The following is a 23,063-nucleotide window of genomic DNA, read 5'->3' on the forward strand; positions in this document are numbered from 1 at the left end:
CTCACACACACACAGACACACACACTCACACACACACAAACGCACACACTACAGTGTGTTTTTAATCCAAATACTGACTCACTGTCTGGCAATCCAAGCAACAGAATCATTATTAAACATAGAGCATCCTTTGATGAATCACACACTGCTCTGAATTGACATTTCTGTGTTTGTATGTAAAGAAAGCTTAAATGTTTGTAATGTGATCATGCTTCAGAACGTTTAGAGGAGCAGGTTTTGAAAGGCACCACTACAGGACCTACCAGTATTAGACTGACCTGGAACCGCATCCAGACAGCCAGGGGCTACAGGCTGGAGTGGTGGAAAGATGGAGAGAGTGAGTCATACTTAAACACTACTTGGATGTAAGGCTGACTGTTTAATATTTATTTAAAATTTAAAGGAGTATAATTTTCAGTTCACTTCATTTTTAATTAGTCTGATGTTATTTAGTGTAGGATTTAAAAGTTTTCATTTAGAATAACAATGTAAAGTTCATAAACCAAGCTAGCATGACATTCAGTTCATTACATTCAAGTTATACATATATAAGTTATTGTATTGTGTGTTTTTCATGTTGTTATTTGTTTCTCCATCTACAGGAAGCAAGACTAAAAAACAGACTTTCTCTCAGGACACCACACACTATGAGATAAGTGGTCTCCAGCCGAGTACAGATTACATCATAACTCTGTACACACTTTTTGATGGGCGAGAGGAGGCCACACTCATCTCAACTGAATCAACAGGTTAGAGCCATTAGACAGTGATGGAGTGACAATAAAAACCCTTTTCTGACAGAACACATTTCAGCGACTGATGCTGGAGGAACAGAAAAGTTAGAAATAAATGAAATAAGACAGGCTTTACACTGGTTAGAAGCATAGATGGCTAGCTAACAAGCACTTGTGGTTTAGCACACCACAGCAGATGGTTTTTCCAGCAAAACTCAATTCAAATCACACACATTTAAAAGATGATGCTTCAAGTTGAGTGAATGGTCTATTTTGTCTGATTTCAGCTTCATTCCTATCCCTTTTAACCCAAACTCAAAGAACAGGATGTACAGCACATGTCATAATTTTGAAACACCACCCTCATTTTGAGATACCGTATACAGATACGGTACATTTTAAAATAGAGCTGTATAAATTGTGCATATATAATTTGCTAGTTCATTGTTATAAACTTTGTTTTTAGTGGGCCAGCCAGTTGGTAGAGTCTCCAATCTTCGAGTGCTAGAGACTTTAGGCAACACTTTGCGACTGGGGTGGACAGGAGTTGCTGGTGCAACGCAGTACAACATTCTCATCCTCAACACTGAAAGTAAGATTGCATTTAACACAACAAAAATATATATTCAGAGAACAAAATTCTATATTTAAGTAAGAAAAATTGTTTATATTTATCTTAATTTATAGGTGAAGCAATGCATTGTGTTTATTCATCAATAAGCTTCCTTATCTAGTAGTATTCATCTTCAACAAGGTTTTGTCTTTGTTTTAAATAACGTAATATTTTACTAGAACCAAAAGAAGTAAAGAATCACAGTTTTAACTGTATGAAGCCAAATATGAATATGTAGTGAGTACATATAATGCTATAAAATAACATGTAAATATGCAGAGAAATGCTTAGAAATAACAGATGATTAGTATTTGTTTTATATATATATATTTAATTTATTTCAGGTGTGTATGTATTTCATGTTTAGTTTTTGTTTTCTGTTTATGTTTTGTATTATTGCTGGACCGCCTACCGGAATTTCGCTTACTGACTGACTGACTGACTGGGCTCCTAATGTTGAAACGCGCATGCGCGAGTAGGAACTGTTATTTCAGCCATATTTCACACCCTCCCTGGGTCTGAAATGACTGCCGTTTACTATTCCCTATATTACTCACTATACAGTGCACTATTATAGGTAACTGAAGTCAGGAGGTTAGTGAGCAATTTCAGACACTCCCCCAAACAGCGCAGTGCATTATGGGTAACCATTTTCCATTAATATCAGCTAGTGTACATGGGTTCTACACTTCCTTCTGTGATGCATTGTGGAATTGTTTGAGCGCACTGAAAATTGTACACTATATTTTTGGACATTACTACAAAATGGAGGAACACCAAAATAGTGCACTGTATAGTGAATAAGGCACAGTGTCCAAAATGACTGCCTATTCACTATTCTCTATATTATTAACTATATATTGCATTATTATAGGGAACTGAATTCAGTAGGGTAGTGAATGATTTCGAACACTACCTCATGCAGGTTTTCATGCAGGTTCGAAATCATTCACTACCCTCCTGAATTTAGTTCCCTATAATAATGCACTATATAGTGAATAATATAGGGAATAGTGAATAGGGAGCCATTTTGGACACTGCCCTATTCACTATTCCCTATATTATTCACTATATAGTGCATTATTATAGAGAACTGAATTCAGGAGGGTAGTGAATGATTTCGAACATTACCTCATGCAGGTTTTTTACCAAACAATGCAGTGGATTATGGGTAATCTAATATCTGCTTTTTGCAGTGCATTGTGGGACTGTTTGAGTGCACTGAAAATTGACCACTGTGTTTTCAGATACTACTACAAAATGGAGGAACCCCAAAATAGTGCACTATATAGTGAATATGGCACAGTTTCAGTCACAATGTGTGTCTTTGTGGTGGGGAGACATTTTGTGGCCTGTGTTTATAAAACTCCATATAGCTGCGCACAGCCACATTAAACTTCACGTGTGTTACTCTAACCAGTTACATTGAATAATTAAGTAATTGTAATTCTTAAAATCAACAAAATGTTCTTGGTTCTCTTTGTTCTTTGGTGATAGATCATCTAGTATTTACTTTTTATTAAAATGAACCAGAAAAACACTGATGCCAGTGTTATATATTAAGAACAAATCTTTGTGCTCCTTTTTTCATTTCTGCATTTATTAGTCCTGCCCTCCATATTTTCTGTACAATACAATCACAAAACTAAGATATTGATATGAAGCACCAATACTTCTCCAGACCTTGCAATGACAAGGGTTGTATTTTGGGCTTTCCTGTTTTTGAAATGTCAGAAACACCACTGTGACAATGATGGCTATATCTCAAATGGAGGTCCAACAAAACTAGGCCTGCCTAGTTTCTCTTTGCTCTCGTTTCGAGAGAATCTTTTGCAATTGTCTTTTTTATTTGTCTCTATTCAGCTGGAACAGAGGTGAACAGAGTTGTTCCTGGAAACCAGACAACTCTTGACCTAACTGATCTTCAGGGTGGTGTGTCTTACTCTGTAAGGGTGTCTGCATTGGTGGGCTACAACGAGGGAAACCCAGTCACTGTCTACATCAAAGCAGGTGTGTGTGTGTGTGTGTTTGTGTGATTGACTGTTGGTCTGTGTGTTGAAATTTGGCTTCTTTCGAGTGTCTAAACAGGATAAAACACTTAGTCTAAACACATCTGTTTGTGGATTGGATGTTTCCATCTTCAGGGTTCCTGTGACCTGTAAAACCCCACCAATGAAACAATTTACCCTTGTATGCTTTGTTGTATGTGCTTTTCATACTTTAAACTTAAGCGATATGAACTTTATAGATTTATTATACTAGCATTATCATATTGCCTGATTAACTGAATAGTATAACACTTTATTTCTAATTCCCATGCTTTTTTTTAATAAATTTTATCCATTGTTCTTATTTGAGGCCCAGCTGCTGAATATAAGGGGCCAGACAGCTCTGCATTTATAGGTTGAATTTGACAGAACAACTTTAAATAATGAGTTGTATGACGAAAATTGCAGTTTGTGTAATTTAAAATTTTCATTTTACTTGGTTTTTTAGAAAAAAACAATTAGTCTGTTAGGGGCAGTAGACAAGCACACTATTTCATATTTTATTATAATTAAACTTAATTATTAAGAACAATCTATTGATTCATATAGGACAGAATGATCAACACCATATATATTTAAATATAATATAAGCATTGCTAAACTAAAATTCTAAAAAAAAATGCATTTCAACCTATAGTCACAAGGTGGTGGTATTTTGTTTCAGTGAGATCAAGGTTTCTTGCAGTAAAGGTTTGGTAGGACCATTTAGTGGAAAGCTGATAGCAAACTTTCCTCATATTGGACAAAGTTTTTCATCTCAGCTTAATGCTCATTTATGTTTTACTTTGCCCATCATGTGCAGGGCAGGTAGCACTTTGTGTATGAACACATGTTCTTTCTTGTTTTGTTTTTTTTGGATTATAAATGGTATCAACTCTTGGCACTGATTAGTTTTCCCTTTGCCAAATTTCATGTTAACTTTGATTGACATTTGTTGATTTTTCCACGTACACATATTTACCTTTCTGGAGTAGCAGGAGTAATGAAGGGCATGCTGCTACAATGGGCAGCATCTAAACCATCTAACCAATCAAATATACAAAAAATATATATTTTGTTCCAAACATGTGAATAGTTTGGATGGTTGTTGGATAGAAGCCTGAAAAGATGGACAGTTTGATGAATGAATGATTGAGTGTATTGTTCTACCTGCTTAATCCATTTGGATTACTGAATATTTGACAGAGCAAATTCCAAGTAAGGTGACCAACCTACGTGTACTGAGTGCCAACAGTCGGCGAATCAGAATTGCATGGAATGGAGTTGCAGAGGCAACAGGTTACAGGGTCACTTGGAGACAAGGCAGCAGTAAGTGTATGAATTACAAAAAAAATGTAGTATTTCAGTTATTAAAGGCTGGTGTATTTCACAGGGGTGTAGATGTTGATTGATTATAATAAGTAAAGTATGAATTTTATTCGTCTTAGCCTTTTAAAAAAAAGCTTGATCATTTGTTTTTTCAATTTTCTAACAAAGTATGAATAATTCTATTAGTTATAATTATTGTACTGTATAATTTTCAAATAGTTAGTCATATTCTGCAGTATAGGGATATAGATCCAGAGTGGTAATTTCTGCTTGTGAAATGTGCTGTACACGTTCGCAATCATAAGTTTTTGCTGGTACATTGGCATGTTACATTTAAGCCCAGGCACAAATAATCTATACACAGAGGAAATATTTACATACATTATACAAAATTAACATTATTTATGAGTGAAAATTAACAAATATATTTTAAATGAGTAATTTTTATGTGAATTCTGGAATTTTAACTGTAGTGTTGCACTACATCGATACAAGATGACACTCTAATGTGTAACTTTGTACCCTAACAGTATTAATTCTCTGTTTTTCTTACTTTCTCTGTCACTCCTTGTCCCAGATGCAGAGCAGAGCCGTACACTTGGTCCAGATGTCAGAGCGTTCACTATCGAAGGACTGCAGCCTGATGAATCTCTTATTGTGGGAGTGGCTGCTGTGAGTAATGGCAGGGTCAGTGATGTTGCCAGTCTCTCTACAAGAACCAACGGCTATGCAGCAACAGTCACAGGACTGCAGGTCATTGACGTCAGCTCCACACAAGTTCAGATCACCTGGACACCTGCAGCTAGAGCAACAGGCTACAAAATCACCTGGAGACGGAATGATGGTGGGCATCAGATAAGTGCTAGAAGCACTGAAAATGTAAAGAGAGATTAATTCTATAAGAGTGACAGGTGTATTGTACACTGTCAGAAAAACGATACTGTACAGATACGTTATAGTCACCAAGGGTACAAATATTGTAAATGTACCCATAAATGTACAAAAGTGGTTTTGTTCCATAAAAGTACATTCTCCTCTTCATATAATATAGAATATGGTTAAAAATATGATCCCTAATATAAATTACTGAATATGTACCCATCAGTGTACCACCACGGTGACAGGAAAAGGTACAGTTATTCTGAGAGTTTATATTAAATATAAATAAAAATGCAGTATACTGTAGTTATCTGTTTGACCTTTTTTTGGTCAGGTTAATTGCTTCAGAGTTTAATAATTTTTTAGAGATTTTAATTAATTTTGGAAAATGTGCCAGTATGTATATTATTTTATAGCTTCTTAAATTTTCCATTTATTTCATAAACACATTTATTTATTTATTTATTTTTCTGAATAATGATTTTAAATTTTCCAACCATTTAATTCTAATTTCTTTTACAGGAGTTGAGAACTCTAAGGTAGTAACTGCAGATACCAGGTCCTACATCATTGATAGTCTCCAGCAAAGCTCCTCTTACAGAATATCAGTCTCTGCGCTGGTAGGGTCTCGGGAGGGTCCTGCTGCCACTCTTAGCACCAGAACAGGTCTCAGCTCACTTCTCACCTCTAATCACACATCACCACCAGCATACAGCATGACACTGATTCAAAAGCTCACTTAATACACAGCTAGAAAAAATACACTATGCTATACTATACTAGTACTATCTACTGTTCATAATACTAGACATTCCTTTACTAAATTATATGGATAGGTTATATTTATTTCACTATGATTCTTCTTTTTATTATGTTATTCTTATGGAATTGGTAAAATGAATAACTCACAAATTCTAATTCACATTAAAACTTTCACATATATTTCACATATGTTCAATTTCACACATATTTGTGGTAATAGCTGTGACATTACTATGCAGAGAATTTTGTTTAACATAACACATTGTATTTATTCATTATTTATATTGGCCTGATTTAATACAGGCCTGATTTAAACAAGTGAGTGAAATACAAGCCAGTAAATTATTCCTGAAGAACTAATAAACTGTAGTTTCATGTCATTCATTTTCAATTGGGATTTTTTTTATTTACTCAAGTTGACTCTTGTTTGTCCTCAGTCCCAGACGAGGTTGTGGTTGGACGGGTTACTGATTTACAGCATGAGCCAAGAGGAGAGGTGGTCAGAATCAGCTGGGTTGGGGTTCAGGGTGCAACAGCTTATAGGGTGCTGTGGAAGAGGAGTGACGGTGAGTGAGCATTTATGTGTGTATGTGTGTGTGTATTTGCATATGCACTGTTTTATAAATGATTCAGTAGACTGTTAAACCACTCATTACTGAAATGTAGATACTCTATCTACCAGAACTGCACGTGGTATTAGCCATTATAATCAGCCATAATTATCTCCAGTGTTCATCACACCTAACTGAGAATAACTCCTTGAGTCTGTTCATTTGTATACACTACACATAGTGTTGTCTAGCATCAGGAAGTCCCATTCAAATACACCATGTGGATAATCATTATGGACTGTGCACTCCAGAGTTCGTAAATCTTCCATCATATGTACACTTAATTTAGTTTTGATGTGACGGTAATGTATAAACTGAGTAACTGCCTAATTTGCTCTGTAATATATAATGAAATTTCTTATGTAAATTAGTTATAAAGAGTTCAGTTGTAAAATTATATTACCCCACCTCACGATGTAAAATTATTCAAGTCCAAATTGGTTTCTTGTCTTCTCCTGCTGTTGAAAGCTGTTATGAAATATCTACCCAGTCCATGTGTGAAATATGAAACATGGCATGGCATATAAGGTGACCTTCATATTCTCATGAAGTTATCAGATGTACATATTTATTGGTGATTGAATGTATCTCTCTATGTGTGTAGGTGGAGAAGAACAGGTTCAGTTGGTTGGTGGTAATATAACATCAGTGGATCTTAAGCAGCTGGATGAAGGAGCTCAGTATGACGTTCAGGTCGTGGCTCTCATCCAGAACAGAGAGGGGCCTCCGGTGTCTGTCAAAGTCACTACTGGTCAGTGTCATACTAGAGGGCTGCGGAGTACTCTGTATATTCGCAAATATTAAAACCCCCATAAACTCCAAGGGATTTTATTTAGTTCAGTGATAGTAATAATAATAATCATAGTATTTATTTATATAACACTTGTTTCATTATATTAAAACGTTCCTCTTATTCATAAGCTATAAGTAAATATTGGAAACAATCAGTTCTTTTTAAAAAAGAACAGTTATAAATAGGTGAAAATAATCCATAATATTTCTGGTAATATACTAGTCTTACCATGTAATGCATATTTAATCTGGTTTAAAAAACAATCAATCAAATTTTGATTCTCCAGTCAAAGAATTGCTGAGCTGTAATTGATTGTAAAAAAGTGTGTGTGCATTTATTGGGAGAATGTGTTGATAGAATTAGTGCATGCCATATGTGAGGCATAATAGTTTAAATTTTTAACCGTGTCTGTGATGTACGTTTATGGGTTTTTCAGCACCAGAACCATCAGTGGTTGAAGTGGAGGGTATGCGTGTAGTAGAGTCAACCCCAGGAACATTACGTATTGTATGGAGAGCAGTGAGAGGAGTAGATGGATACAGAATTTACTGGAGGTCCTCACAAGGTACACAATACATTGCACATTACATTAAAATAACTCCACAAACCTTTAGTATGATATAGCTCGTCACAATATGTTTATGCTTTCTTTTCCTAGGTGAGGCTGAAACGACTCGCCTGATTGATCGGGGTGCAACATCGTTCAGCCTGGAAAGACTTCGACCTGGACTTAGTTACACTATACGATTGGCTCCTGTGATTAGAGGCATAGAAGGTCAACCCACTACTATTACAGAATACACTGGTAAAAACTAAAACAAGCATGCTTCTCCATTCCTTTTCAAGTTTCCTTTGTCAGTCAGTTCAACTTAAGGTAGTTAAAGTTACATTTGTTGTAGTCTGTTTACACATTTTTAGATCTGTTTCAATATTAGAGTTGTTTCTATTTAATTTCTTTTTTCTTGATATACTAAACTGCATGCACAATAGTGATTTTGTCTAATCCAAATCATAAACAAACTTCTGCTTATAAATACTACCTGTTTCTGTGAACATAATAATGTGGGCATTTATGATTCCCCACACTAAGTGTAATCTTCCTTTGTATATGCTGCCTTCTCAGCTTCTCTCCAGCCAGTGACAGACCTTAGGGTGGCAGATATTACACAAAACTCAGTGTTGCTGCTTTGGAATCCAATATCAGGTGTCACAGAATACAAACTGCGCTGGCAGGATGAGAGAGGTGAGCCACATGATCACAGAGCATTTTTTAAAATATGTATTTAATTTAAGTGTGTTTAATTTAAGTGAGTTTAATTTAAATCCAGGTACTGCTCAAACACTGTCGCTTCCTGGAACAACAAGCTCTTTCCGTGTGACGGGTCTGCGACTGGGCCACCGCTACCGCTTCACACTCCAGCCATCTTTCTTCAGCACCCCTGGCCCCGAGGCCTTTGTGGAGGAGCGCACAGGTTACACCATTATTCTTTTATGTTTTATATATCATGATTTGCATTGTTCAGTATATGTATTAGCATGTTTGGGTACATTATAAGCCACTTGTACTCACTGAGTATATTAGTTTTTTTCCAATAAATTTTGAAGTCTATAGTTGCTGTTGATTGACTGCAATATACACATTTACAGTATTTTGACAGATGCACTTATCCAGAGCTACTTACAACTCATCATAATAAATATGTAGACAAATATGTCTTTCCCTGGGACTCTTATATGTATGTCTTGTTTTACTTGCTCAGGGTGGGAATTAAACACTAAACTGCTGAGCAAAGAGCAGTGGTATTATGCACTGCTGTACCCACCATGTAAATGTCACTGAACTCCTTAAATTTAATGTAGTTATGTTTTAAATAACATTATTATTATTAACAACATAATGAAACATATTTGTATACATGTACTCCAGGCATTATGGAATAAATACAGTGATCTTATGGATTATATAATTACTTGTTATATAGAGAGAGACCTTGGTTATTTTCTTTTACCTTTAGTGTGTGTGGATGGGCGATTGGATGTGGTATTTCTGGTTCCTGCATCTCGTGATCGCGCTGCACTGGGGGAGCCTCTGCTGTCTCTGATTGCGAGTGCTGCCAGATCCCTCACTTCCATTGGGGCCAGGGATTCTCAGGTGGGTCAAAATGAGAACAAACTACCACTGTAACATATAGTAGCTGTCCATTTAGAGACTTGTATCTCGCAAAAAAGTAACTTTATAGGAGAAGGAAAAAAACCCTTCATAAATTTGGTAGGAAGTTAATGTAAAAATATGAAATTGTCACATGATTTGAAGGACAGCTTTTTGGCTCATGGTTTTCATTTATGAAGATACGGAGGTATTTATCAACTTGCCCCAGAGGATGCAAATGTGCAGCTGTATTTGTTCTGTAATTTAAGTAGAATAAATAAATGAATGAGTGGAAAATTTGTAGAAGAAAGGATGCAAAGGCCATTGGAGTAGGCGGTAAATTTTGAATCATCACTGCACTAATTGCTGTTTCTACGTGTAATGCTTTCTTACTCCAGGTGGGGGTGGTGGTCTACAGTGATGAACCCAAAGTGCGCTTCCTCCTCAGTCGGCATAGCAACAGTGAAACCCTTCTGCAGGAGATTACATCCACCCCGTTTATTGATGGACCAGGAACTAATATAGGTCTGTGTGGAGTTTGTGCTTAACTTGGCACCTTGTGGTTGTTTAACTTGTTTATATATTTTTTGCCCGTGGTTGCATGTTTTTATTTTTTATAATTTTTTTTCTCGTTTGCCTGGATTTCTACATGTGCTGATGGGCTAAATGATTATTAACATTATCAAATGTGTGTGTGTGTGTGTGTGTGTGTGTGTGTGTGTGTGTGTGTGTGTGTGTGTGTTTGTTTGTTTAGGTCAGGCTATGACATTCACTCGGCAGTTTGTGCTGAGTGTGAGTGCAGGTCGAAGGCCTCAAGTGCCGGGTGTGGTTGTCATTATTGCTGATGAAAAGTCAGATGATGATCTTAGCCGGGCTGCTGCTGCAGTCAGGGCTTCTGGTGAGTCGTTCAGTGCACATGCACACACACACATACCCACACACACCCACACACACATAAGATGACTTTCAGAGGTCTTCTTTGTCACTGACCTTTTGTAATGCATGCTATTTTAGGACATAGTTGACCTTTTTTTCTGACCCTTTAACTCCCTCCTCATATATCCCCTCTAAAATTCTATATTTATTATTGTCATTTTACTGTACAGTTGATTACCATTACATAATAATTTGTTGGTAAAAACATTATATTTGCTTTTGATTCTGGATTGAGTGCAAAATATACCATAAATGTTGCATCTAAAAACAAACAAACAAAAAATGAACAACAAATAGACAAACAAAATATTTAAACACATTTTTAATATAAAAAAGTACTTACAAACATGATGTTCATTGAATCCACAGTTTTAGCCAAAGAGTCGACTTCTTTTAATGAGCTACAATTTAAAATAATTATATAAGATATAGGCTGACATCTACTTCACAGCTGTCTATGAGTGTTAACCCTATGAAACAGAATTACTTTGTTGGGGATACCTTTCACTCATTTTGATCACCTGGAAAGTATATATGACATATTGGTGTTGATAACAATGTAATTTAATAATGTGTGAAAATATCATGTTTCCTATTACTGTACAATAGAAGTGTCCAGCTGCCTTTATTGTTGCATGTACAGTGCTTTTTCCCCAAGAGAGAACACAAACTCATTCATATTGTAGTCCAGATTGGTTAACATTTATATTAGTGTTTTTCTTTATATATCTCACTAGATGTAACTATTTCTATATCTATATCTGTATTTACTTCACACACGTATTTTGTGACACAAACATAATAAATCTACAAAGATTTTTTAGCTGGTCTTATTTATATATCAGAATTATTTATTTATACATGGAAATATTTTGTAGATTATTTTATTCTTCAAACATCTCTACAATCATGATCAAAGGTGCCACAAAGTTATTTGTGTAATGCTGGACAATGCATTTTTGAAGCAATATATCTGTAAGGGTGTGTGCATACAAAGAAGCTTTTTAAAGTTTAGAGAACTGTCACCTCTTGCAACCTTTACATTAAGAAAATCTTCAAATTCTAAAAAGTCTTATACTAATAAAAAGAATTCTTCAAAATATTATCTGTTGAAAGGTTTGTTAGCTGATGATATGTATATATCACAGTTATGTTATTGATGAAGAAAAATATGTCTAACACCCAGACAAACATGCAAGAGTAGTTTGGTTTTATTTAATGAATTGTCCATTACAAAAACAAGAATGACAAGAACAACCCCCCCACCCCCCACCCCCTAAAAAAAAAAATTACAGGTGTTACATTCACATTGCAAGCCAGAAGGGTTTAAGTATGCATGGCGGAAGCACATGAGGAATAATCATACCTTAGCGATTGACCACTCTCAGGTGTAAGATGGAGCAAGTGAGGAGCAATGACCAAATATAAAAGCTTGCAGGAACCAGAGCTAGACAGGGGCATGCAATTACAGTATGTTTGCATCAGCCTTAAAGGGTTGAATTTCCAAAGATTCAAGATACTCCTGTCTCCAGTATTGTGTTAAGACACTACTGTGTGTTTCAGGAGTGACTGTGCTGGCTGTGGGGATTGGAAGAGCAGATCTGGAGGAGCTGCGTCGTGCTGTTACAGATAGCAGCACTCAGAATCTTCTATATGCTCGAGAGGCAGCTGACCTCTACAGACTGCACCCAGAACTGGCAGACCTGCTCTGTGGTCTTGCTAGAGGAACCACTGGGACGGTAACACTAATAGGGCCAAGATTTACATCATTAAACTTCTTTATCAAGAGCTGAAACTGAAGGAACTAAAATATACAGTTTTAATTTGATTTGAGCTTGTTTTTTTTTTGATGGTTTCAATTATGGTTTTGTTGTAGGGTAATGGTCAAGAGCAATGCACTACCCAGTGTCCACAGGTAAATGACTGCACACAGATTTACAATTATTAAGGTATTCAAATGTTGTTAATATATTGACATGATGATTGTTTCTACTTTTTTGTAGGGGGAGAAAGGGGAACCAGGGCAGAAGGTAAAAGGCCCACTACAGCATTTGCAAACAAATCATAATGTCTATATGTTTTAAAGCACTCTGTAATAATGGTATGTTTACACCACTACAGCACTATATGAACTTTATAATGATGGTAAACAGAACTATAAAAACATATAGATGGTTTTCATATTGTTTGCTTTATGAAACTTCTACAGACATCTGTACATCAAAGTTGCCACAAATTTATTTGTGTGATGCTACAAAGCACTTTGTGTTTTCTAGAAGAAGCATTTTTGTAAATGAATGTGCGTACAAAGAAGCTTTTAAAATTTAGGGAACTATCACATAATCCTATGTTTCTTCACCAATTTGAGGGTTGTTCTTAGGACATTTGCCTTATAAAGAGCTTCATCAAATTTTTAAAAGAGTCATTTACATCTAACAAATGCATAAAAACAAAAAAAACAAATGCATTTTATTCTGCATAAAATTATTTTTTGAAAGGGTTACAGAGGAACCAGAAGTTACGATACTTCATCACACAAAGAACATTTTGGGTGCCTTTATTGTGTACTTACACTTAATTCTACAATGTGTAATTTAGCCACAAACAAACAAACAAATAAATAAATAAGAGTTTCCTTAATATCCTTTTTATATGTAAAGAAAAATGTTGCAGTGCTTTGTTTTATTTTAAACATAATATCTATAAATGTCATGAAATGTGATTAATAAGTACATTAATTAGTAAGACCATTAATTATAGGGAAGGACAGCCAAACATTACTTACTCCTAAGTTACTTACTATGTGATATGTAATATGAATATGATAAATAAGATGTACATAAAAAAAGTTTGATAAAATCTACATTGTTATAAACCTTGTATTGCTGATTTTTCAGGGTGAAAGAGGCAGAGATGGGGTGCCTGGACGTAAAGGAGAGCCTGTGAGTGAATCAACATTCATCATTTTTTCTGGTAGTTATAGAGAGGGTATTTATGTACCACACTATAATTAGAATTTCCATTTTAATAAGTGTGTTTTTGTGTGTTTGTGTAAGGGCCGTGATGGCATACCTGGTCGTGATGGTCCAAGAGGACCTGAGGGGCCCCCTGGTCCACCAGGAAGCAGTGAGGGACCCTCAGTGGCAGTAAGAGGAGAAAAAGGAGAGAGGGTGAGTAGGACATATACAGGGGCTGGACAATGAAATTGAAACACCTGTTATTTTAGTGTGGGAGGTTTCATGGCTAAATTGGACCAGCCTGGTGGCCAATCTTCATTAATTGCACATTGCACCAGTAAGAGCAGTGTGTGAAGGTTCAATCAGCAGAGGGAAAGAGCACAGTTTTGCTCAAAATATTGCAATGCACTCAACATTATGGGTGACATACCAGAGTTCAAAAGATGACAAATTGTTGGTGCACATCTTGCTGGCGCATCTGTGACCAAGACAGCAAGTCTTTGTGATGTATCAAGAGCTACGGTATCCAGGGTAATGTCAGCATACCACCAAGAAGGACGAAACACATCCAACAGGATTAACTGTGGACGCAAGAAGAAGCTGTCTGAAAGGGATGTTCGGGTGCTGACTCGGATTGTATCCAAAAAACATAAAACCACTGCTGCCCAAATCACGGCAGAATTAAATGTGCACCTCAACTCTCCTGTTTCCACCAGAACTGTCCTTCGGGAGCTCCACAGGTTCAATATACACGGCTGGGCTGCTATAGCCAAACCTTTGGTCACTCATGCCAATGCCAAACGTCGATTTCAATGGTGCAAGGGGCGCAAATCTTGGGCTGTGGACAATGTGAAACATGTATTGTTCTCAGATGAGTCCACCTTTACTGTTTTCCCCACATTCGGGAGAGTTACGGTGTGGAGAAGCCCCAAAGAAGCGTACCACCCAGACTGTTGCATGCCCAGAGTGAAGCATGGGGGTGGATCTGTGATGGTTTGGGCTGCCATATCATGGCATTCCATTGGTCCAATACTTGTGCTAGATGGGCGCGTCACTGCCAAGGACTACTGAACCATTCTGGAGGACCATGTGCATCCAATGGTTCAAACATTGTATCCTGAAGGCGGTGCAGTGTATCAGGATGACAATGCATCAATACACACAAGCAAGACTCGTGAAAGATTGGTTTGATGAACATGAAAGTTGAACATCTCCCATGGCCTGCACAGTCACGCGATCTAAATATTATTGAGCCACTTTGGGGTGTTTTGGAGGAGCAAGTCAGGAAACGTTCCCCTCCACCAGCATCACGTAGTGACCTGGCCATTATCCTAAAAGAAGAATGGGTTAAAATCCCTCTGACCACTGTGCAGGACTTGTATATGTCATTGCCAAGACGAATTGACGCTGTGTTGGCCACAAAAGCCAACATTATACTTTTATATATATAAACTTTGATAAATATATTTTAAGATACATAAAGACTAAATTGCTAAAGTCAAATCTTTAAAAAAATGAGCATTTTTCCTAAGGTTCTTTACCCTAGGGCACTCACAGTAAATGAATATTCCATGTGGTGATTTCATGGGGCTTTATAATGTGTATTACTGCCTCAAATTACTTACATTTTCGTAATTGTAGTGCTATCCTCCTTTTGAAGCTACTTTCTGACTTGGTTCTGCTGGAGGCAGTTGGGCTTTGATAGCTAGATAGGTAGCTAGGTGAGATCTCAAATTTGTTGTATTTCCCCATTTCACAGCATAATTTCAGATTTTGCATATTCCCTTGTCAAAACTGACTGAAGCAGCAGTTCACATGGCAACCATTCGGAAAAATTACCCTTATAATGTATTTTATGATTTTTTGAATACAAATTTTAGCCTTTATTTAAAGAAAAACCTTTAAAACAAGAAATGCCTTGCAAAAAAGGGCAAACATACACATTGTGGCTGTGACGGTTGCTTGATAGGTCAATAGCACAGTATTATAATATTACGGTTATTGAAACAGACCTATTTCACCCCACCATTTTATCTACTTATTTCTGTCTTAAGCAGTCTATCTCTCAAACTGTTTTACAGGGTTTCCCAGGTTTGGATGGAAGTCCGGGAGTTTCTGGCCGTCCTGGTACCCCTGGAGCCACTGGACCTCCGGTAAATTAAATAAGAACTGGGTTGGAATGAGTGTGGTTACAATAAAATTGGTATAAATTCATTTTGTATTCTGTTGTTTTGCCGTGGATGGGTTTGTTACAAACTGTTATGTGACAAAAATTCCACTTCCAGAAAAGTCAGGATATTTTGTAAAATACAGTAAAAAACAAGAATCTTTTATTTGTACACAAAAAACTTCCAAAATTTTCACTGACCACCTTGAGCGTATTTTTTCAGCATAAGCACATTTAGAATTTGATGCCTGCAATACACTCCAAAAACACTGGAACATAGGCATGTTTACCACTGTGTTACATCACATTAATTATACTCTTTAATCATTTATGAACTGAGGATACGAATTGTTAAAGTTTTGAAAGTAGAATTATTGTCCATACTTGCTTCATACAAAAATTCAGCTGCTCCACAGTCTGTGGTTGCTGCTGCCTGATTCTCCTGTTAATGATGACATATATGACAGATCTAACACATGCATTCTTTGTCTACAATGCCGTCTTGTTGTAGCATGTACAGAACGAGGCATTGTCCTGCTGCAATAACAAAGGACTGATGTCATTTTGATGGTAGCATATTTCCCACTCAAAACCCAGTATTTACAGCGATAACTTCTCAGATATGTGAGGGTTGCATATCTACATGAAGTGGCAGACTCTGTTAAGTAGCAAGAGTTCCTGTGAAGTATTCCCAAGTCCATGTGGCTGTATTTATCACTGTAGCATTAAAGTTTCTTATGTGCCATCTGACGGCTTGAAGGTCACACTCATTCAACATTGGTGTCCAGCTTTGCCCTACATGGACTGTAATTTCTCCAGATTTCCTGAAAAATTTCACAATATTAGATAAAAACAATGATAAAAAAAAAATCAAATTTCTTTGCCATCTTGAATATTTTCTTTGAACTATTTGACAATTCTCTCATGAAGTTAGACATAGTGATGAGTATTGACATATTTTGGCTTGCAAGCCTTTGGTGAATGCTCATTTTATACCTCCTTATATTCACATGCTTATAGTGTAATGCTTAACACCAGTGTGACATATATTTTCTATACAATTTCTGCTCTTATTTTTCCGCTGCCCCAACTTTTTGGAGCATGTTGCAGTCACCTATTTCAAATGTATTTTTTATTTACAAAACATAATGAAGTTGGACAGTGTAAACCTGCATCCGTTCTTTGTAATATTAATAAACGTTCAAGAGAATTAAAATTTCATAGATTATTTTTATTCACATTTTACAAAATTCCCCAGCTTTTCAGGAAATGGGGTTTGATGTAGTGATGTACGGTATATGCTAAGCAGTAATCTAATTATCTTTGCCATGTCATCAAGCCTTAACCAAGACATAATTTGCTTAAATAATTAGAGGTTCATAGCGTTAAGTCTGCATTTTATTACAGGGCCCTCAGGGATTACCTGGAGTCAGAGGAGACACTGTGAGTGTATACCCACACATATTCTCCCACATTCAGGGACCTGTGTAAATATGTTCCAGGGTTTTATTATTTATGTTTTGTAGGGAGAAACTGGCAGTGCAGGAAGCCCTGGCTCTAAAGGAGAGAAAGGTGACAGGGTAAGAACACTCTCTGTGTTAGAATGCTGTTGGTAAAACCTGTTTTAATTTTAGTATTTATTTTATATATTTTGATTTGATGTTGCTACTTGGAAAATGTATGCTATATGTCCAAAGATCTGTGGGCACCAAATTATAATTAGTAAGTTTAATTGCTTTGAGGTGCTCTCATTGTGTACACAAATGTTCAGTTTTATATACACAGCTTATACAGTCTTCATAGAAATGGAGTTAATGTGGTCTGAAGGTCAGTGTGTGTGTGCGTGCGTACACTAAAGGGGTTCAATTCAGAGTCCACATTTCACTGTATTGCTGTACAGTTACACATTTTGTTTTAGATTTAAAGGCATGAAGCCCAACAGGATGCTCTGGGGCAGTGGAAATTTGTTCTCTGATACGTCCAGTACCATTGGGATGAGTTGGGGTGGTGTTTGTGATTCAGAAATGATCATCCAAAATAAGTGCCTGACCTTATTAAGGTCCTTGAAAAATCATCACAGAAATGTTCCAACATCTAGTCTAAAGCCTTCTCAGGAGAGTAGAAGCTTTTTTTTTTTTTTTTTTTAACAGTGTTGGCTGTATTGTGAATCCAAGTAAAGCAACTAGCTTTCAAAAATAATGTTCAGTAGAGATAAACATTACATGTGATTATTTTATCATTGAATGGCAGGGAGAGTTCTTTTAATGTTTACCTTTCAGTTTAATTTCAATTTTGTAGCTGTTTGCTAGTAGATTAGTATAAGTGTTTTTTTCACAGGGTGATCCTGGATCTTCTATTGGAGGAGGCTTTCCAGGACGCAAAGGAGAGCCAGGAATACCTGGAATAGCTGTAAGATACATAAATTAATACACATCATCTAGGATTGCGGTGTCTGAGTTTTTACCTGTTCCGGGTAATTGTGAGCACCTGTCTTTGTCTATGTAGGGCAGTCCAGGTCGGCCGGGGACAGATGGGGCAAAAGGAACACCAGGAGTACCAGGAGTACCTGGACAAGACGGTCGCCCTGGAACACCTGGCACACCTGGTCTATCTATAAAAGTGAGAGATCATCACTTATTCGGTTCTCTCTTTGTTCCATTAAAATGATGCTGTGCTCCACTATAATCAAGTAAATTTTAATTTTGGATTGTTGAGCAGATCTACATGACATGCCCTACCAATTCACTACAGACAATAAGAAAGTTACCTGTGCAACAAAGGATGTAATGATATCTCATAGACATATATTTATATATAGCCACTTATTACCAAACAAATACATATGTGTACATATTACACCAATACAGCACACAGAAATAAATGTAAGAGCATGCAAGACCACCCAATATATTTTTGATGAGCATGTTTTAATGCATTGGTTTTCACCACTACAGGAAGGAGAATCACTATTTTTCATTTTCTTTATCTGTGTAATTTTCTTTCTAAGACATTGTTATAGACCTGTTTAATTTATTTTTCATTCAAAGCTTTTCAGCTATTCTCTTTTTTCAGTGGTCAGCATTTAAGTGCAACACCAGAATGAATTCAGTGATGCTGTTGGAAGAGAAAAATGCAGTTGTGTCCCTACTACTCTAAACCAATGCATTCAAAGATCCAGAGTAATTGCTTGTTTGTAATACTGTTGAAAAGATAAGTTAAATCATTATTAATGTTTCTTTCTCAGGGGGAGAAAGGAAGCCCTGGAGAAAGAGTGAGTTATAATGTTTTTTTATTAAAAAATATTATAAGAAAAGTTTACTTTACCTCCTAACTAATGCATCATGTCATCCTCCCTGCTCTCTTCCTGACCGACAGGGTCCTCCAGGAGTAGGGAGTGGAGCGGCAGTGAAGGGAGATAAAGGTGAACCTGTAAGTGTCTTCATTTTCAAATCCATTTGTAGTCCAATGCTATGCAGTCTATATTTTATAGGAAAAGTTGGAACAAATCCTAACAGGGTTTAAATTCATGACCATACATAACCACAATTTTGTCATAAATAAAAATATCACTAGGTCAAAATCATTAAATATCACAAACATTCTAGAAACAGAAATGGCTTTACAGTGCTGTTATGTTTTCAGAACATGGGTGTAGATATATTTGCAATGGTTTTTAAGCTTTAGATAGTATAATTTCTCTACATGGTTGTCACATTCATATATTCAGATATGTAAAATAACACAATCTAACAAATGCTGATTATTTGTTTTTTACAAACTAGTATTTATGGGAGCATCCTTTAACAGAAACTTATTTCAGAATTTACATTTTCATGAAAAAGACAAATATTAGTAACCACTTACTGATCTAAAATCTGAACAGGTGCAAATGTTTTCACCAAAGTTTGTAGTGCCTTCTACAGCAAAGTGACAGTGTGCTTCTTATATATTTTGATAGAAAAATACATGTAGCTCAGAGAGAACACACAGAAAAGGGAACACAGCAAAGTTTTTAAATGTATCACTATAAAGATATTACGTAAGATGAATATGTCATTTAATGTTTGTGTTTTCAGGGGGGGCTAGGACCAGCAGGGTCTCAGGGACCAAGAGGATTACCTGGTCAAAAAGGAGTCAAAGGAGAACCTGTGAGTTTGTTGTTTTGTTACCACAGCATCTGTATCTGTATTGCATCTGTGTTCCCTTTTAATGAAATTCAGGATGTGAGTCACTGCATGGTTTCTTTGTTATACATGTTGAATGTGTGTGTTTCAGGGAGAGAGCACAGAAGGTAGTCCAGGACTCCAGGGAAGGAAAGGAGAGCCGGGTGATCGGGTGTGACAGCTTATATACACATCTCGCAAACACACCTTTTTCACACATTAATTCCTTCATTTATCATCTGTAACCACTTTATCCTGTTCACATATTCACATTGTTATGACACATTATATTATTATAAACTGTACATATTACCTGTTCCCTCACTAATTGTGCTTACATGCAAAATATGCAAGTGTCACTGCCTCTGGCAATTGACCTATTTTGTTGAACAAAGAATGCTCAAGAGGGTACTTTAATGCAGGGTTACTGTTTTTTTTTCTGAATTTAATATTTTAAAAATATATAAAAATATAATTTATGATTTCTTCAATATGTTAAACTCAAGATAAAATGAGCACAAAACTGTAATTTCTTTTTCAGGTTTAACTTAAACTTTTGCCTCAACACCTCCATGTAAAACTTTTTCATTTGACTGTAGATGCATGAAATCTTAACTGAAACAAATGCTTTCCATTAACATCCTTAAGAACTATTTTGTGTCCATGTATCCCAGGGTCCCAGAGGTCCTCCAGGTGAAAATGGAAGCAAGGTAACAAAAACCTAGCTGATTTGAACATGCCTTAATTTTTTGTTAAGAAATCTGCAAATGATGTGAACATTAAGGAATAAGCCTTGGTTTCTGTTCTTTTCTCTAGGGTGATCGTGGGCAGGCAGGAGAGCTGGGATCACAGGGTGATAAGGTGAGTGAAATTCTGTTGAGTGACAGACTGATACAGTGTTTTGAAACAATTTGTTTGAGTGTTAAAGTATGAAGTGTTTTTACTAGGAGTGTGTGTCAGGCTTTCAGAATGAGAAAATCATGAAGACCTGTGCTATTCTCTGGAAAAAACACATGCATGTGTTCTTATTTGTTTGTACTGTATGCGTTTTGATCAGGGTGAGAGAGGACCAGCTGGCCCACCAGGGGTGAAGGTGAGACTCATATAACTCTGGTGTTTATAGAAAAATAATCCAACAAATGTAATGTTTGTTGCTCTTAGAAGAGTTTTACAAGAAAATTCGTACCTTATTTATTAGTATTTTATTCTTGATTGTTTACAATATGTACAAAGTTGTTACAAGTTTGTGATAGTGCACTAATGATATATTCTTTTGTTTATGTATTAGGGTGACACAGGAAGCCAAGGACACTCTGGACCTCTAGGACCCAGAGTGAGTATAGTCTTATAGTTCATGGTTAAATAAAAATAAATAAAATGTATTTGCAGGTGGTGAATATGTTAATATATACACTTTCAGGGTTTACCAGGCACAAATGGATTTCCAGGCGAGAAGGTATGGAGTAAGCTATCTAATTGAGAGCACATTAAGGCTATTTTAGTGTGTGTATTCATTCATGTATTCTGTCTGTCATCAGGGAGCACAGGGTGCTAAAGGGGAACCAGGTGGAAGTGTGAGTTAAAGCTTAATTGCATGAGATCCACCATGTCTGAAAATTTAATGTTTTTTCTTCATTAATAATTCATAAATGTTCAAAATTACTTTTCAAGTGCACTGTAAATACAAAGTATAGGATACATAAAGAAACTGGACTTTTTATCTGAGCTATTATGCTGAGCTTATTCTAGCAAGAGCAAATTCTTCTAATTCTTATTCTGATTTCATTTATATAAACTTAGTAATTTATTAAAAAAATAATTTTAAGTAATATTTTATAAGTTGGTTTGTTATAAAATTAGAAGAGATTATCATATTGACTTTTCTAAAATAAACTGAATTATGGAATTCATTTTTGTGACACTTTTTTGTAATTACACATTTTAGGGTTTTGTGGTAAAAATGTTACTTTTGTTTTGATTCCAGGGTCCAGGTCTTGGTGGGAAGAAAGGAGAAATGGTTTGAGAAATTGCATGTCCATATGTGTGGTTTTCATTGATAATTATAGCGATTAGTTATCTGTTGTCATAAAAATATTCTCATACACATTCTTTGATAGCTCAGGACGTCTGTTTATATTTCAATTTAATGTATGATTACTTTTAGTGCTTATTGTTGAAGCAGTAACATCAGTACATTCTGCATGGACGACTTTAAGAACAGATGTCATGAAAATGAATGCATTTCTGTGTAATATATAACAGCAGATTAGCTTTATCCATTTATATTTAAGTTATAAGGATGTATTCTTTCCCTGGTTTGCTCGCAGAAAATAGATTATGGAATTTCAAACTCATCCAACACATTCTAATTTTTATCCCATCCTACCCATTTCTGACTGTATTCTTCTTTTATTCTTTTAGGGTCAGAAAGGTGATCCTGGTTCTGAGGGCCCTGCAGGTGAAAAAGGACAGCCAGGACAGAAAGGGGATAAGGTGAGTTATGAAGAGTTGATTTTCTGTTGGTTCAAAAACTGAGAATCTGTGTATCAGTATGTCAATGTATGATAAATCAGTAGACCAGAATTTAGCTGTAAATGGTTAAGGTTGAATGAGACTATATAAGTTGATTAAACCAAGGAAAAAGTTTATTTATGTTTTACTGAAATATGTATGATACCTTGACACCTTTGTATGTTCTTTTAGGGCCTGCCTGGCATAGGATTACCTGGACAGCCTGGACCTAAAGGAGATCAGGGTGATCGGGTTAGTTACTTTCAGATATCCAGAAAAATCATTGTTACTGTTTAAAGAGGCTCAATGTTTATTTTTTAATATTAAGTACATTCTAATTTGATTGTTCATTTAATTTGCTAACAGGGTGTTGCTGGCCTAGCTGGGAGACCAGGACCAAAGGTACAGACACTTTTGAAGGACATTTTTATT

General features: G+C 36.1%; 1 protein-coding gene across 1 annotated transcript in view; it reads left to right on the forward strand.

The window, feature by feature from the left end:
- Window positions 1-23,063, forward strand: part of col7a1 (collagen, type VII, alpha 1) — an 82,313-nt gene that overhangs the window by 19,326 nt on the left and 39,924 nt on the right. Inside the window, exons 13-52 of the mRNA XM_066664044.1 lie at window positions 218-337; window positions 603-749; window positions 1,213-1,326; window positions 3,211-3,371; window positions 4,583-4,703; window positions 5,281-5,547; window positions 6,105-6,248; window positions 6,782-6,910; window positions 7,560-7,706; window positions 8,185-8,313; window positions 8,407-8,553; window positions 8,872-8,991; window positions 9,077-9,220; window positions 9,764-9,900; window positions 10,296-10,422; window positions 10,652-10,795; window positions 12,397-12,572; window positions 12,710-12,748; window positions 12,837-12,863; window positions 13,731-13,775; window positions 13,890-14,003; window positions 15,872-15,943; window positions 17,365-17,400; window positions 17,484-17,537; window positions 18,295-18,366; window positions 18,463-18,576; window positions 19,202-19,228; window positions 19,333-19,386; window positions 20,034-20,105; window positions 20,233-20,292; window positions 20,795-20,830; window positions 20,937-20,981; window positions 21,178-21,213; window positions 21,409-21,453; window positions 21,541-21,576; window positions 21,659-21,694; window positions 22,105-22,137; window positions 22,542-22,613; window positions 22,824-22,883; window positions 22,998-23,033. Of these exons, the coding sequence (XP_066520141.1) occupies window positions 218-337; window positions 603-749; window positions 1,213-1,326; window positions 3,211-3,371; window positions 4,583-4,703; window positions 5,281-5,547; window positions 6,105-6,248; window positions 6,782-6,910; window positions 7,560-7,706; window positions 8,185-8,313; window positions 8,407-8,553; window positions 8,872-8,991; window positions 9,077-9,220; window positions 9,764-9,900; window positions 10,296-10,422; window positions 10,652-10,795; window positions 12,397-12,572; window positions 12,710-12,748; window positions 12,837-12,863; window positions 13,731-13,775; window positions 13,890-14,003; window positions 15,872-15,943; window positions 17,365-17,400; window positions 17,484-17,537; window positions 18,295-18,366; window positions 18,463-18,576; window positions 19,202-19,228; window positions 19,333-19,386; window positions 20,034-20,105; window positions 20,233-20,292; window positions 20,795-20,830; window positions 20,937-20,981; window positions 21,178-21,213; window positions 21,409-21,453; window positions 21,541-21,576; window positions 21,659-21,694; window positions 22,105-22,137; window positions 22,542-22,613; window positions 22,824-22,883; window positions 22,998-23,033 (3,695 nt within the window). The remainder of the gene's footprint in view (window positions 1-217; window positions 338-602; window positions 750-1,212; window positions 1,327-3,210; window positions 3,372-4,582; window positions 4,704-5,280; window positions 5,548-6,104; window positions 6,249-6,781; window positions 6,911-7,559; window positions 7,707-8,184; window positions 8,314-8,406; window positions 8,554-8,871; window positions 8,992-9,076; window positions 9,221-9,763; window positions 9,901-10,295; window positions 10,423-10,651; window positions 10,796-12,396; window positions 12,573-12,709; window positions 12,749-12,836; window positions 12,864-13,730; window positions 13,776-13,889; window positions 14,004-15,871; window positions 15,944-17,364; window positions 17,401-17,483; window positions 17,538-18,294; window positions 18,367-18,462; window positions 18,577-19,201; window positions 19,229-19,332; window positions 19,387-20,033; window positions 20,106-20,232; window positions 20,293-20,794; window positions 20,831-20,936; window positions 20,982-21,177; window positions 21,214-21,408; window positions 21,454-21,540; window positions 21,577-21,658; window positions 21,695-22,104; window positions 22,138-22,541; window positions 22,614-22,823; window positions 22,884-22,997; window positions 23,034-23,063) is intronic.

The sequence above is a fragment of the Hoplias malabaricus genome, chromosome 3 (genome assembly GCF_029633855.1).
Source record: "Hoplias malabaricus isolate fHopMal1 chromosome 3, fHopMal1.hap1, whole genome shotgun sequence".
NCBI classification, from domain to species: domain Eukaryota; kingdom Metazoa; phylum Chordata; class Actinopteri; order Characiformes; family Erythrinidae; genus Hoplias; species Hoplias malabaricus.